This window comes from Orycteropus afer, unplaced genomic scaffold (genome assembly GCF_000298275.1).
Source record: "Orycteropus afer afer isolate SDZICR_OR568_19922 unplaced genomic scaffold, OryAfe1.0 scaffold00063, whole genome shotgun sequence".
Lineage (NCBI taxonomy): Eukaryota > Metazoa > Chordata > Mammalia > Tubulidentata > Orycteropodidae > Orycteropus > Orycteropus afer.
The window spans coordinates 6232995-6249198 of NW_006921650.1; the positions used below are offsets into that span (position 1 = coordinate 6232995).

At 37.9% G+C, this 16204-nt stretch overlaps 1 protein-coding gene across 1 annotated transcript in view; it reads left to right on the forward strand.

Annotated features, from left to right (window-relative positions):
• Window positions 1-16204, forward strand: part of CDK6 (cyclin dependent kinase 6) — a 293276-nt gene that overhangs the window by 196821 nt on the left and 80251 nt on the right. Inside the window, exon 4 of the mRNA XM_007939812.2 lies at window positions 10606-10715. Coding sequence (XP_007938003.1) covers window positions 10606-10715 — 110 coding nt within the window. The remainder of the gene's footprint in view (window positions 1-10605; window positions 10716-16204) is intronic.

The following is a 16204-nucleotide window of genomic DNA, read 5'->3' on the forward strand; positions in this document are numbered from 1 at the left end:
ATATATATATATATATATATATATATATAAATAAATTATCACAAGTTTTGATTTTCGCTTTGGAGAGCCATCCTGGTCTTCAGTAGGGGAGAAACATACATAGTAGAGAGTTTTATATTGGTGTGAAGTAAATAAACAGATTAGAGCACAGTGAACACTTAGAAAGCCTTCACTTTGACAAAATAAAGACTTTTAGGTATTTCAAAGATTGTATGAGATATTCCTCATAAACTATGATCTAAATATGAGATGTTGTTGAGGTGGGTCCTAGGTGGAGCATATCACCACACTGGTACACTCCATAGTAATAAATAATTACTAAACCAAAGGACAGAAAAGGACGTCCAAAGATAAGTTTGCAAAAAAAAAAAAAAAAAAGATAAGTTTGCAAGAACTGAAGTATATAATCTTAATTAAATATTAATTATTGCCATGATATCTCAGAACTCATAGAATGCTACCAGAAGACACCTTACAGATCATGCAGTCCAAATGTTGTCCTTTACAGATGAGAAGACTGAGTCTTAATACAGGAGGAGTTGCCAGCCACATAGTTTCTTCATTTATAAATTGGGTGTATTGGTGAATTCTGCTTCCTAACAGGAAGTAGAAGTAGATGGCATACTCAGAATATGATAATTTAAAGAGGGTTTGTTTGTGTTCAGGGCTTCAAACTGATTCATTCCAGTTCAACATCTGCTAAGAATTTGCATTTCTATCCCAAACATACTGAATCTACATAGTCTACATTTAACAAGATCTTCAAGTGATTCTTATGTATCCCTAATACTTACCTGGGGCTCTATAAGTATCGCCTGGGGATCTTGTTAAATTGTAGATTCTGATTCAGTATATCTGGTGCAAAAATATCATCAGGGGGTTGAACCAGAATGAACTGGTTCGATACCCTGATTTGTTTACAGTGACATGATTTTATTTATTTATTTAGTATTTTTTATTTTAAAAGCTTGTTTTACATTCAATATAATGCATACATTTTGTTTCATTCCCCATTCACCACATCCAACCCTAACTCAGTCTCCTCCTCTCCCTACTCTGTGACCCTCCCCTGTGACTCTCATATTTATGCACTCCTATTGGTCCTGCATTTCCTCAGTTTGAATGTTGGTCCTCTGGTGTCCCATGGTCTATTGCTCTAAGGGATGTATTGCCATAGATTATGTAGGTGTGTCATCCTGAGTTGAGTGATCTGTGTGTACATCTTGTTAACTATTGGGCTGAGAGCCCGCCTCTGGGGGTGGGTTTTATTCCAGGCTCAGAATGTATTCCAGGGCCATAATGTTGGGAGTCTCACCAGATTTCATCAGTGACATGATTTTAAAATATGTGGGTTTAGGGGACTTTCAGTGAATACTGCTGTAGCTTGAGTCTTAGTGCTGCTGAACTGTTATTTCCAGGCTTGGAGGAAAGAGGGGCAGGAGCAGTTACTGAAATCAGGAGGGCAATAATCATGTGGAGTGGGCAGCCCACAGGGGCAGTGTATATGTAATGTCAACATAGCCAACTCTAGACAGCCTTACTGGGAGGAAATCAAGGAGTTTAGGACCCTGACTTTACTCTTCTGACCCCTCTGACCTCCTGCTGGGGCTTCCCATTGGCCAAACCAATGGGAAGCTGGATGCATCTGGTAGATACAGGTTCACCTCCCGTGACAGAGAAGAGTGTAGAGAATGGTGAGAATACCACCCAGAGAAGTAAAAGGAAGTTATCTGGCACAATGGTCATAACATGCTTTTCTGCTGTCCAAGCATATAGCCATATAATAAGGATGAGTCCAATAACAACTACAAAGTTTTTCAGGATATTGGTGAAAGGCTACATGAGTAAAATGCTGTTAAATTGAATCTGAATGAGGTTTACTCTGACACGTATTTTGAACCAGAATTGGCCTGGGCTCTACTTTATCTTGCACTGTTATTGAACTAGTTCAAAAAATTGTGACCAGAGATCAAAGCAGTTTAAACAGATACATCCACTTCTGTAAATATCCTTGAGCCCCCATTCCCCCTCCTACTGCCAAATCCATTCAGCACCTCTAAAGGCTGTTAATACATGTAATGATTGTAATAAACATGGTGTTTGCTTTGGTTCCAGCTGGCTCCAGCCACCAAACTCTGCCCATAGTTCCTATTGTTATCTTTACTAGACAACTGCATTGTTATCATTAGAAGCCACCTTTGTCATAGATTTCTAAATGTTGGTCTTTATATATTACAGTCATTGTTTTCTTCAACATGTTTTTACATTTAAATATACCATTATATTTATCTTTAAAGATATTTAAAATTGCTTGGTTTAAAGAACTTTGGAGTAGAAATTAATTGACTATGTTGATAAGAACTTTCCTTAATTGACTCTTTAAAACTTTGAAACATTTTCTTCAGTATTATCCATTAATGATAAAACTTCCAAAATAAAAATTAATAAATTTGTGCTTAACGTGTCACATAAACTCTTTCTAAGTTAGGCAATCTTTCATGAAAAGTTCTGAAGTGCAGAAGTATAATAATTCCTAAACAAAGGGAATTTCTGTTTGACTGTCAGGAAAACTTAGCTGTTTTGTTCTCATAAACTTGGAACCAGAATTGGTTGTAGTAGATATTTAAAATTCTATTAAATCAAATCATAGAAATCGTCATCATTTGGGATATTTAAAATTATAATGTCTTAGCTTTAAGACTATAGGAGCTCTGGTAGCATAGTGCCTAAGGCACTTGACTGCTAACCAGAAGGCTGGCGGTTCAAACCCACTAGCCACTCCTGAGAAGGAAGGTTGGGTAATCTACTTCTGTAGTGATACTGCCTCAGAAACCCAAGGAGGGGTCGCTAAGAGTCAGTCCAACTCGAGGGCACATAACAACACCAGTCTTAAGACTGGAAGACTCTAGGTGAGAATGTAGACCAGCCACGTATATTAGCAAGGTGGTTGTTGTTGTTGTTGTTGTTGTTGTTGTTGTTTTGTCCCATGGAGTCAGACCCGACCCATAGCGACCCCTCATTGGGTTTCTGAGGCAGTAGCACTACGGAAGTAGATCACCCAACCTTCCTTCCGAGGAGTGGCTGGTGGGTGTGTACCACCAGCCTTCTGGTTAGCAGTCAAGTACCATACGCACTACGCTACCAGAGCCCCCAATTAGCAAGGTAAGACTGTGGAATCTCTCTTGATATATGGAAAAATATTACATAAACTAAGGAAAGACTATGAAAAAATGCTATTCCTTTATATTTGATTACAAAAGGGAGTCCTTTGCTGTTTTTACATATAGGCCCATGGCACTGTTGGAATGGTTTTATTAGAGAACTGACTAGAAATCTGTCTTGTACAATTCATAATCTCTTATGGAATATATATAATTAAATTGTATATGTATAAATGAATTCTTTGTATCATAAATTATATTTCCTCAAAACACAAGGCCAATGTGTATGAGGCAAAAATTCTTACAAATAAAAGGAGATACTGAGGGAAAGAAAATAAACTCTGAATTCTCTTTCAGAGTTTGACAAATAGAGTAGACAAAAAAATAAGTAAGGATTTGTGTGAGACAAACTCTTGATAAATAAAAGAGAATACCCATTTTCCCCCTACATCCCATAGAACACAAACCAGTTATACACATAATCATAAAGAAACTATAATAAATTCTACCAACTAGAAATTGTCTAGATCACATTCTCTGGCTGTGATGTAATAAAACCAGAAATCTAACAACTGAAATATAGCCAAAAATAACATAACCATATGGAAATGTTAAAACACTTTTCCAAACTATTCTTCAAAGCAAACTATTTCCAAACTATTCTTCAAACTATTCTTTACTCTTGGATTAAAGAAAAATTAAATTACATATTATTTAAAAGTGAACATACAAAACATTTATTTTAAAAATCTATGAATGTGGATAATTTAACATTCCAAGGACAATTAATAGCACTAAGTGTTCTATCATTAATTAAAAATGAAAATATATAAACCAAGCTTCAGACTTCAGCTCAAAAAAAGAAAGAAATCAAGAAGAAGAACCAAATAAAAACAAAGAAACTAGGAGGGGAAATTTTTAAAAGAAAGTAAAAATCACCACAGCAGAAAATAAAACAGTCTTCTTCCCCAAATGGAAATAAAACTCATGTCATTTTAAAAAGTAAATAAATAAGATGGCTACACTCCTGACAAGCCTAATATTAATGGAAAACAAAAATATGTATTAGAAAAGAAAATCAGTATAACCGAGAAAATGTATGAGATTAAAATAATTGTAAGAAATACTATGCACAAATTTAAGCCAATACATTTTCAAATCTGGAGCAAGAATTTTCCTACATAAATCCTTCATCATTACCAAAATTGACCCAAAAAGAGGTTGAAACCTAAACAGACCAATTACCAAGAAGAAATTCAAAAGATTGTTAAAGATATACAGCTGAAAAGCTCCAGATCCAGATATTTTTTACAGGTTAGTTTGTTTAACTTTAAAAAGGGCTGATTATTTTTATCCTGTTTATACTATTCCAACGTATAGAAAAAAGATGATAAGCTTGTATATCTTTAATACTAAATCATGAAAAATTAACTCAAAAAAGAACAGTATAAAATGTCTTAAATAGTGAATACTAATAAATAATAAATAATGTCCTAAATAAACATTAGCACATAGACCCCAAGAGTATATTAAAGGAATAATCCACTATGATTAAGAATTACTTATTTGAAGACAAGGATGGTGCAATATTAGGAAATCTATTGAAGCAATAAATATATCATTAATAAAAGTAGGAGAAAGATCAAATGGTCATTATCAGAAGACATTTTAAAGAGCATTTGCTAAAAATTTATTATCCAAAACTCTAATATGCTCTGTAAACTTTCACCCAGTATACAAATTTAAATAAATAAATAACCATTTTGAGTACTAACTAAATTTTAAAGGGACTAGGAGGGAACTTCCTAAGTACACCAATATTGTTATTATTTTCACTGTGCAGGTAATTCCTGATTTACGACGGGGCTTCGTTCTGATGATTCTGCTATAAGTTGGTTCTTCCATTAAGTGCAATACCTCTTTTTCTTTTTTTTTTTTTTTTTAAGCTTTAATTATCCGTATCTTTATAAATCTCATCTTTATTTGTCTTTTGGGGTTGACATGAGAATGATGATGTCAGTAAATTGTGGGCTGCAACATTGCATGCAGTACATGTTACTAACCATAAGATGTACAAAAAAAGGATGGTCATAAATGAATTCATCATAACTCAAATACGTTGTAAGTCAAGGACTGTCTGATATTTATTTGATGATTATAATGGGCATCACTAAATAAAGTGTTGAAAATGAATATAAACCAAAAAACCAAACTAACTGCCATCAAGTCAGATCTGACTCATAGCGACCCCTCCTTGGGTTTCCAAGGCGGTATCACTACGGAAGTAGTTTCCCCAGTCTTCCTTCTTAGGAGTGGCTGCTGGGTTTGAACTGCCAGCTTTCTGGTTAGCACTCAGATGCTTTAGGTACTATGCTACCAGCGCTCCTGAAAATGAATATAGGCATTCAGAAATTACAGTCTGTTTAGAACAGTTTAAAATAATACTGTATTCACATTAAGCTTTTCACTCATATGAGGCTAGAGTTTATTTCTAACTGGGATGAGAAGACAAATGTGTGCCCTCACAATGTCTCTGTATGTCTATAAACAACTGGAGTGGAACTTCACGGACAGTTTGCACCTGCAGTTTTGTTTACAGTGTGTGAGAGAAGAAGGAAAATGTTCCTCCAGCTAGAAATACTGATAAAGCAGAAACAAACTATATAACTGAAAACTAGAATCAAGAATGTCCCACCCTCTTCTTAGCAAAAATAGTACCTTCTTCTTTGGAAATGACTCTTAATTGAATTGTGCCCAATTATTTTTCTAAGAATGTTTGCCTTAAAATCATTTTGATATTTGATATTTGTTAAACCCCTATTGTTATGTACACAGTTTTGTGCTAGATAGACATTTATAGACATAACTGTGGGAAGGAACAAAATTATGAACTGTTAGAAGATATGATTTTCAAGTAGCAGTGGGCTCCGGGAGGTGATGGCATCAGAGTTGGGCCTTGTAGGATAAGCAGAATTTCCACACGTGGAGAGGAAAAAGAAGGGCTTCTCAAAAACAATGTGAACAAAAACATGGAGGCAACAGCTGTAGGATATGTTTATATAATCCAGTAATGCTCAACCCTAGCCAAGAGGCAAGGTTACATGAAGAAAAACATAATTTTTTAAGGAAAAGTCCTAAGAGCCCTACCCATGGAGATCTAATTCACTGAGGGTGGAATAAGGCCCAGACACCTATGTTCTTCTGAAAGCCCTTGGATGATTCTGATGCACACTCAGCATTGGAAACCAGTAATGTGGTCTATTGTGTAACGAGGCTGTAAGGGGTATGGGAGTGCTGTGGGAGGTGATGCTGAAAAGGATATTGGAGCCAGATGATAGATAACTGAAGTAATGTCGTTTGGATATAGCAAGTTTGCTTGTTTGTTTGTTTTTTATGTTGTGTTGTTGTTAGGTGCTGTTGGGTCAGTTTTGACTCAAAGTAGCTCTGTACAAGTGAACAAAACACAGCCCAGTCCGGCACCATCCTCACAATCATTGCCCTGCTTGAGCCCATCGTCACAGCCAACTGTGTCAATCCGTCTCCTTGAGGGTCTTTACCTTTTTTGCTGACCCTTTGTTTTGCCAGGCATGATATCCTTCCCCAGACACTAGTCCTTTCTGACAACATGACCAAAGTTTAAGAGACAAAGTCTGGCAGTTTCACTTCAAAGGAACATTCCAGTTGTACTTCCTCCAAGACAGATTTGTTCATTCTTCTGACATTCAGTATGTTTCACCAACACTACAATTCAAATGCATCAGTTCTTCTGCAGTCTTCCTTATTCATTTTCCAGCTCTCACATGCCTATGAGGCTATTGCACATACCATGGATTGGGTCAGGTGTTTTTTTAGCAACTAGAAATCCTTTAAACAAAACTCTACCCTTTGTGTGAATTCATAGCAAAACGTGTTAAATGAGATGAAAAGGAAGGACAAACAAATATAGATATACCTGTCAAGAACCTTGTTCCTGTTTGATATTCCCATATAACCACCCCACAACTTAAAACAGCCACCGTTATTATCACCTATAATCCTGTGGTTGACTGGACTCAGCTGGAAGGTTCTTCTGCTCTGTGTAATGTTTGCTTGAGACTGCAGTTACATGAGGGATCAGTTGAGCTCAGATGCCCAAGATGGCTCATGTGGTAGGCATTTAATGCGGGCTTTTCACAGCTTAACAACTGGGTTCCACAAGGAATTGTCTCAAGAGCAACTATTCAGAAAGATCCAAGTTGCAAGATTTCTTTTGACCTAGCTTCGATAGTCCAGAACCTCACTCCACCATATTCCATTAGTCACGGATGTCACTAAGGCCAGCCCAGGAGCAGCATATGCATACAGGAAGAGAAGGAACCTGATGGCAGCTATTTTCAGAGACTTGCTACCACAATCTTTATGTACCAAATAACTTAGCATCAAAATATGTACAGCAGAACTTCAGGAAATTTAGATAGATGTTAACAGAAATAGGCAAAATGATAAGTAAAAATAAAAGGGATCTGAATAATATAAAATGTTTATGTAACAGGTTTCTGTATTGAACTCCTTATCTGACAATAAAGAATATACCTTTGTTTTAGGCATCTATGGAATATCTGCTTCCCCACCCTCCACACACACACACACACACACACAAAAAAAAAAAAAAAAAAAAACCACCACTTGAACTCCTATTTTCTCTTAAAAACCCAAAGCCTTAACAATTGATATGTTTTCCTGATCCCTCAACCTGACAGAAATAGTAACAGATTTGTTTGTTTCATCTTTTATTGTGCACAGCTCTATGTTAAATGGGATTTTCCTCATTTTGGAATCCCTTTCTCTGAATGAGATTTTTACATACAGTATAAACAGTTATGGATTACATATTCTCTTGAGTCCTTTTCCCATTTTTGAGTTGTTTTCTAAAAAGGGGAACATTGAAGGCAGGCTTTATTTTGATTCCCCACAGTCTCCTGATAAGAGTAGTTTTGACTTGTCCTGGGTGCTTTGTCGTTTCAGGGTCTTCATACACCAGCCACTGCAATTATGCTCTAATTTTTCTTTAATACTGACTTGGAGACTGAGCTGGAATCATTGCTAACACCTGTTTTCCATGTATTGTTTTGAAGCTTAGGGGGAAAACTCGTGTGTGTGTGTGTGTGTGTGTGTATGAGAATGTGTGTACATTTAACTAAAGTTAAAACTATTTCTACACCAGTAATAATAGCAAAGTTCAAAAAAAAAAAAAAAAAACAGAAAACAATACATGCTGACAAGGGCATGGAGAGACTGCAATACTCATGTACTGCTGATGAGAATATAAAATGGTATAACCACTGTGGAAAACAGTATGGTGCTTCCTTAAAAAGTTGGAAACAGAAATGCTGTATGATTTAGCAATCCCACTACTAGGTATATATCCTAGAGAAGTAAGACCCATGACATGAGCAGATATACGCACACCCACGTTCATCACAGCATTATTCACAATAGCGAAAAGATGGAAACAACCTAAGTGCCCATCAATATATGAATGAATAAAAAAAAACTATGGTAAATACACACAATGGAATACTATGCAGCATTAAAGAGTAACAGTGAATCTGTGAAACACTTCATAACATGGATGAACCTAGAGGACATTATGCTGAATGAAATTAGTCAATGACAAAAGGGCAAATATTGTATGAGAGCACTACTGTAAAAAGTCAAGGAAAGATTTACACACAGAAAGAATCATTCTTTGAAGATTACCAGGAGTGAGAGGGAGACAAAGGGAAAATCACCAACTGGAGAGTAGATACATACTAACTTGGGTGACTGTTGTTGTTGTTGTTGAGTGCTTTCGAGTCGGACCCGACTTATAGTGACCCCTCCTTGGGTTTCCAAGGCAATATCACTATGGAAGTAGATTGCCCAACCTTCCTTCCAAGGAGTGGCTGGTGGGTTTGAACCACCAGCCTTCTGGTTAACAGTCAAGTGCCTTAGGCACTATGCTACCAGAGCTCCTAACTTGGGTGAAGGGAAGGGCAATATATAATAAGGGGGAGGTAAACACAAAATGATCAGAGCAGAGGAAGGCAGTGGGAGAAGCATGAATTAATGGCAGCAAAGGTAAATACTATTACATACGCAATTCTGCAATAACAGTAATAACAGTAATCCACAAGTGGATACACAGATAGACACTCGAGCTGAACAGTGGTGGAAAGATGAATGGGACTATGCCCATGAATATATATAGGTTTGACAGCATATTTCTACATATGTAATTATATGTGCTGCAAATATATCCATGAATATAATAGCACATAGAGGGGGGCAAACTTATGAAAACTTCTTAGCCATAACCAAATACCTTAAGAAAATGAGTTGCTCGGCCTGGGGGCTCAGGACATAGTCTCAAGGGACACTAAGATCAATTAGCATAACATATTCTACAAAGACAGTGTTCTACATCCTACTTTGTTGAGTGATGACCGGCGTCTTAAAAGCGTGTGAGCAGCCATCTAAGGTGCAACTATTGGCCTCTCCCTGTCCAGAGCAAAGAAGAGTGAAGAAAATCAAAGACAAGGAAACAATTAGTGCAAAGGAACTAAACCCAAGTGAACTCAAGCTTACATGACCCTGAGACCAGAAGAACTAGATGGTGCCCAGCTACCACTGCCGTCTGCTCTGAAAGGGATCAAAATAGGAGATCCTGGATAGAGTGGGAGAAGAATGTGTTTCAAAACTCAAAATCCTAAAAAAACGATCCAACTTACAGATCTGGTAGAGATTGATGGAGCCCGCAAGACTATGGCCCTTAGACACCCTTCAGGCCTAGAGTAGAACTCACCCAAGGGGTACAACTTACAGCCAAATGATTGGCCTATAAGGTGAATAATAATAACACCAGAGAGGTACACACTCCTTAGAACAATCAACCACAGGAGATCAAAAGGGCAGCACTTGGCCTGGGGATAAAGCTCAGAAGACAGGGAAAGAAGGACGAGTGGAAACAGTGAACACGGAGGAAGCGTGAAGAGTGCTGTTAGACTGTGGGCATTGCAATCAATGTCACAAAACAAAACGTGTATGAATTGTTGAATGAAAAGCCGATTTGCTCTGTAAACTTGCACCGTCATCACAATAAAAAATAATAATAAAACTATTTCACCTATTTAAAGATAAGTTTGTTTGTTTGTTTGTTTGAAGTCTTTGCTGTTCTTTCTGAAACCCTTGTCATTTTGCCATCTAGGTAAGACAAAGTCTGAGGTGGAATTCAGGTAGTACAGATGATGTAATTTCCTGGCCTGTCAGTGATGAATCCTGTTTACTTACTGCTTCTATCTCAGTGTCTCCATATGATTTATAGGAATCCTTGCCTAACTGGATCTTGGCATTAAACCATCCAGGATAAGGAGTTTAAACAAATAGCCATCTTCTTCAGTAACGCTGAGTCCGTTTGCCGTTGCAGGTCGTCACGCTGTGGTACAGAGCTCCAGAAGTCTTGCTTCAGTCCAGCTACGCCACTCCCGTGGATCTCTGGAGTGTTGGATGTATATTTGCAGAAATGTTTCGTAGAAAGTAAGAAATGCATTTTGTTTCACTCTGTTTTCCTTGACAAGAGACTTGGGATCTTCGGTAGTTTATGTGGCAACATAGCACTTCTGTTTCAAGTAGACTCATAACACCCAAATCCAACTGTTTGGGCCACTGCTTCCAAGCCTGTCCTGAAATCACCTTCTCAGTCGTTACAATGTAGTTTTATGTGACTCTAGCTTCCAGCTCCCGGAAACTGTTTGGGAAGGAAGACTCCACTGTTCTTAGGGTTTGCATTGTTTATGTTGGTGATGCCAAAACATGGTGAGCATACAGCATATTAGAGTGACAGAATATTTCAGTGACGGAATATCCTCAGATTATAGACTCTGTCCATATGAGAAGGACCAAGACTATTAAGTATATGGAAAATTTGATGGTGAGAATAAAAAGAAGAGAGAATGTTTAGGTCAAAAAGGAATAAGGAAGGAAGATGGCAGTGCTATTTTAGAATATGTTAGACACTGTCATGTGGAGGAGAAATTAAACATGTCTGAGGTACTATAGAGAGCAGACTAGGAGTTGGGATACAGAAATTACAGCAATTTTTGCTCAAGGTGGGGGAAAATTAACCATGAGACTGTTACCTGAAGAGAAGAGGGAGGTCTTGTAAAAATAGTACATGCTCTCATTGGATGTCCAAGAAGAGGCTGGACCACCACTGGAGATTATTTTAGCAGCATTCATAGAATAGGTGGATGGGCTAGATGGCCTCCAAGGTCTCTTTGACCCTGAAAATCTGTGATTCATTTGTTTGACTTTCAAGTCATGAGCAGTAGCCAAACAATATAATAAAGATCTGCCAGGACAATAATCCATACCTGTGTACTAAAGTCAGCCTGGTCAAAATTAAACAGAGAATGCAATTGTAATCTAATCTCTCTTTCCTTTCTTTTCTGTTTTTATTTCCATGGAAAAATGTGCGTTGGGAAGCTGAGCATATTTACACTGAACATGTTATGTTCAAAATGACAGCTAGCTTTCAAGGAAAAGGAGTGGTCAGCCATTGTTTGCTTTCTTGTTTGTTTTAACAAAATAAAGTTTTATACATGTGATAAATGTTGGGAACTATTTCTAGAACTCAACTAATTCATCTGTATCTTAAAATAGAAGAGTCCAAGAGAGGATCAGGGCAAAGGAGTTAGAGCATACAGATGTGCCAAGCACAGTGCCCAACCTCATCCCTGTTACCTTATGTAATCCTCACAATAAGAGGAAACTGAGATGGACTGGTAAATTTACTGGTGGTGCAACAGTTTTAAGCTCTTGGCTGCTAACCAAAAGGTTGTCTATTTGAATCTACCCAGAGACTCCAAGGGAGAATGACTTGGCAATCTGCTCACTAAAGATGACAGCCAAGAAAAGGCCATGGGGGCAGTTCTATTGTCAGTTGGGCACTGTGAGTCAAAATTAATTCCACGTACCTAACAACAACAACAAGGTCAGGCGACTAAAAAGCATCAGGGGTGTGGTTTAAAAGAAACCTTATGAGTCCAAATCCAATGTTGCTTTTCTACCAGCAAAAAACAAACCCACTGCCATCAAGTCAATTCCAATTCATAGAGACCCTATAGGACAGGGTAGAACTGCCACATAGGGTTTCCAAAGACTATAAATCTTTACAGAATAAGACTGTGTTGTCTTTTCTTTCTCCCAAGGAACAGTTGGTGGGTTCAAACTGCCGACATTTCAGCTAGCAGTTGAATGCTTTAGCTGCCGCACTACCAGAGCTCCTTCTGCTACCAGGTAGGGCAGGAAAAAAGTAGTATTGAATTCAGCTTTCATGTTTGCCAAACCAGCTAAATAAGTGTGGGATGGGGGCAACATCAGCATCTCCTGGGAGTTTGTTAGAAATGCAAATTTCAGGTCCTACCCCAAACCTACTGGATCTGAACCTGGGAGGTTGTTGTTGTTATGCCCCCTTGAATAAGACCCAACTCATAGCAACCCCTCCTTGGGTTTCTGAGGCAGTATCACTATGGAAGTAGATTGCCCCATCTTCCTTCTGAGGAGTGGCTGGTGGGTTTGAACTGCCAGCCTTCTGGTTAGCAGTCAAGTGCCTTAGGCACTACACTACCAGAGCTCCTACATACAATCACCAATTAAATATAAACATAAAATTGTCACAATGCCTCAGAGACAACAGAACATCACAGAGCACACAAAGAAGCAAGATAAAGCAGGAGAAACAAGGGACCAGGATACAGACCCAAAACATATCCCTGAGGAAGATGCAGCATTGGAACTCCTTGATAAGGAATTCAAAAGAATTGTATTTAGGTATCTTCAAAGCATTGAGAGATAGATCAAGGAAAACATGGACAAAACTATGGAATAATTTTGGAAGAAAATACAAGAACAAAATAAATGAAAAATTAGAAATGATTCAAAATCTACAGATAGAAATCCAGAAGATTAATACTAAATTGTCAGAAATAGATAACACATTGAAAGGGCAAAGGAGTAGAATTGATGCAATGGAAGACAGAATTAATGAGATTGAAGACAAATACCTCAGTACTTCTATGGAAAGGAATTAATCAGAAAAAAAGATCAAAACAAAATGAAGAAATCCTAAGGTTCATGTGAGATACCATCAAAAGGAATAACCTACATGTCATTGGAATTCCACAACATGAAGAGAAAAATAAAACCACTGAGAAAATTGTCCAAGATTTGTTGGAAGAGAACTTCCCTGATATGATGAAAGATGATAATATATCCATTCAGGAAGTCCAGCGAACCCCAAACAGGATAGACCCCAAAAGAAAATCACCAAGACATATCATCATAAAACTCACCAAAACCAAAGACAAAGAAAGAATCATGAGAGCAGCACAGGAAAAACAAAAAGTTATCTACAAGGGGCAACCAGTAAGACTAAACTCGGATTTCTCAGCAGAAACCATGCAGGCAACAAGACTAAGTTTTTGTTGTTGTTATGTGCTATCGAGTCAGCCCCAACTCATAGCGACCCCTCCTTGGGTTTCCAGGGTGGTATCACTACGGAAGTAGATTGCCCAACCTTCCTTCCCAGTACAATGGGATGGTGTATATAAAACCCTGAAAGAGAAAAATTTCCAACCAAAAATTATGTACCCAGCAAAATTGTCCCTCAAATATGATGGTGAAATTAGGACATTTCCAGATAAGGAGAAATTAAGGGAATTTGTTAAAACCAGACCAACCTTACAAGAGATGCTAAAGGGAGTCCTTTGGACAGAGAAGCAACAACAGCAAACAACAACTGACCATTAATACACATGATGATATAACCCAGAAACCAACCCAGCTGTGGAAGTATCCAAAGTAAATAAGCCTACAAGATTGTAAACAGGGAACCAAAGACATCAATTGGCAAATGAACTACAAACCAAAAAGAGGGAAAAAAACTGTGTCGTTACAGAACTTGATGGTAGGAATGTCAAGACAAGTACAAGATACAACAGATTGTTCTAAACTTGGGAAGAAAACTATAAATCACAGGGTAACCTCAAAGAAAAATGATAAACTTTCACATCAAAATTAAAAAAAAAAAAGAGGACCAGCACAAATACTTAGCAAATACTAAAACAATAACAATGAAGGAAGTGATGACATGATTCATAAACAAAGCGAGCTCAGCATTGAAAATTGTATGGAACAAAGATATCCACACTACAGAAAAGCACATAACATAAATGACAGCAACAAATTCATATTTGCCAATAATTACATATCTGGCAAGGGACTTACCTCTAAGATTTATAGAAAACTCCAGTGCCTCAACAGCAAAGGAATTAACAATCCAGTTGAAAAATGAGCAGAAGACATGAACAGACATTCAGGTGGCCAGCTAATACATGAAGAGATGCTCACAACCATTGGCCATCAGAGAGATGCAAATCAAAACAACAATGAGATACCGTCTCACCCCAGCACTGATGGCAAGGTTCAACAAGACAGAAAATGACAAATGCTGGCAGGGATGTGGAGAGATTGGGACTCTCATACACTGCTGGTGGGACTGTGAAGTGATACAACCACTGTGGAAAGCAATATGGCGATTCCTTAGAAAGCAGGAATTGGAGATACCATTTGACCCAGCAATCCCATTACTAGGTATATATCCTACTGAGGTGAGAGCCAGGACAGGAATAGATATATGCACACTTACGTTCATCGCAGCACTATTTACAATAGCAAAAAGATGGAAACAACCTACGTGCCCATCAGCAGAAGAGTGGATGAACAAACTATGGTACATACACATAATGGAATGCTATGCAGCACTAAAGAATAATGTAGAGTCTGCAAAACACCACATAATATGGATGGAGGACATTATGCTGAGTAAAATAAGTCAATCACAGAAGGACAGATATAGTATTAGTTTGTTGTTGCTGTGGAGGGTCAAGGAAAGGTTTATATATGGAGGGAAACTTTCTTTGTTGGTTGCCAGGGGTGGAAGGGGGGGGAGGGAACACTGCAAAAAAATAAAAAGCATTGACCCATGTCACTTTAGTTTTAGTGTATTTAGTGTATTTCACTGTACATAAATTATATTTCAATAAAATGCATTAAAAAAAAAAAGAAAGAATTCAAGTCTCGTACTTTGCTCACATTGTCAGGAGAGGCCAGTCCCTGGAGAAAGGTGTCATGCTTGGAAGCTTAGAGGGTCAGTGAAGAAGAGAAAGAAGCTCAACAAGATGGTTTGACACAGTGACTGCAGCAGTGGGCTTAAGCATAGCAGTGATTTTGAGGATGGCACAGTGAGAACTGTTTCATTCTGTTGTGCATAAGGTTGCCATGAGTCAGAACCAGCTTGATGGCACCTAACAACAACAAAACGGGGCAGGGCAGGTGACACAAGTGCTTTGCATTCCACTGGCCCAATGATTAAGCATTTGACTGCTAACCAGAAGATCAGCAGTTTGAACCCCTAGTGCTCTGAGGGAGAAAGATGTGGCAGTCTGTTTCTGTAAAGGTTATAGCCAAGAAAACACAATGGAGCAATTCCACTCTGTGACACATGGGGTCAACATGAACTGGGATCAACTTGACAACGAATTTTTGGTTTGTTTTTGTTTCTTTTTTAAGAGCAAAAAGTTAGGACAGTCTTTCCAGTTCACCACAGGAGTAACTCAGTGCAACTAGAATTGGAGAAGTGCTTACTAGAATCGCATTTATGTGACTAGAATTGTCCTCCACCAAAAGATGGAGTGCTACTTTTGGTTTGGGGAGCAGGGGATCAATTATTTTTCAGTAATACAGACTTGATACCAGCCATAATTGATGATGAAACTAATATTTTTTGAATGACGTTAAATTTAAGAAATGTAGTTTTTAAACAGTCACTAGTAAGGAATTTGCTGTGTTTTTAAGTATAGATTTTGTCGTTGTTATGTGCCGTCCAGTCAAACCTGACTCATAGCGACCCCTCCTTGGGTTTCCGAGGCAGTATCACTACGGAAGTAGGATTGCCCAACCTTCCT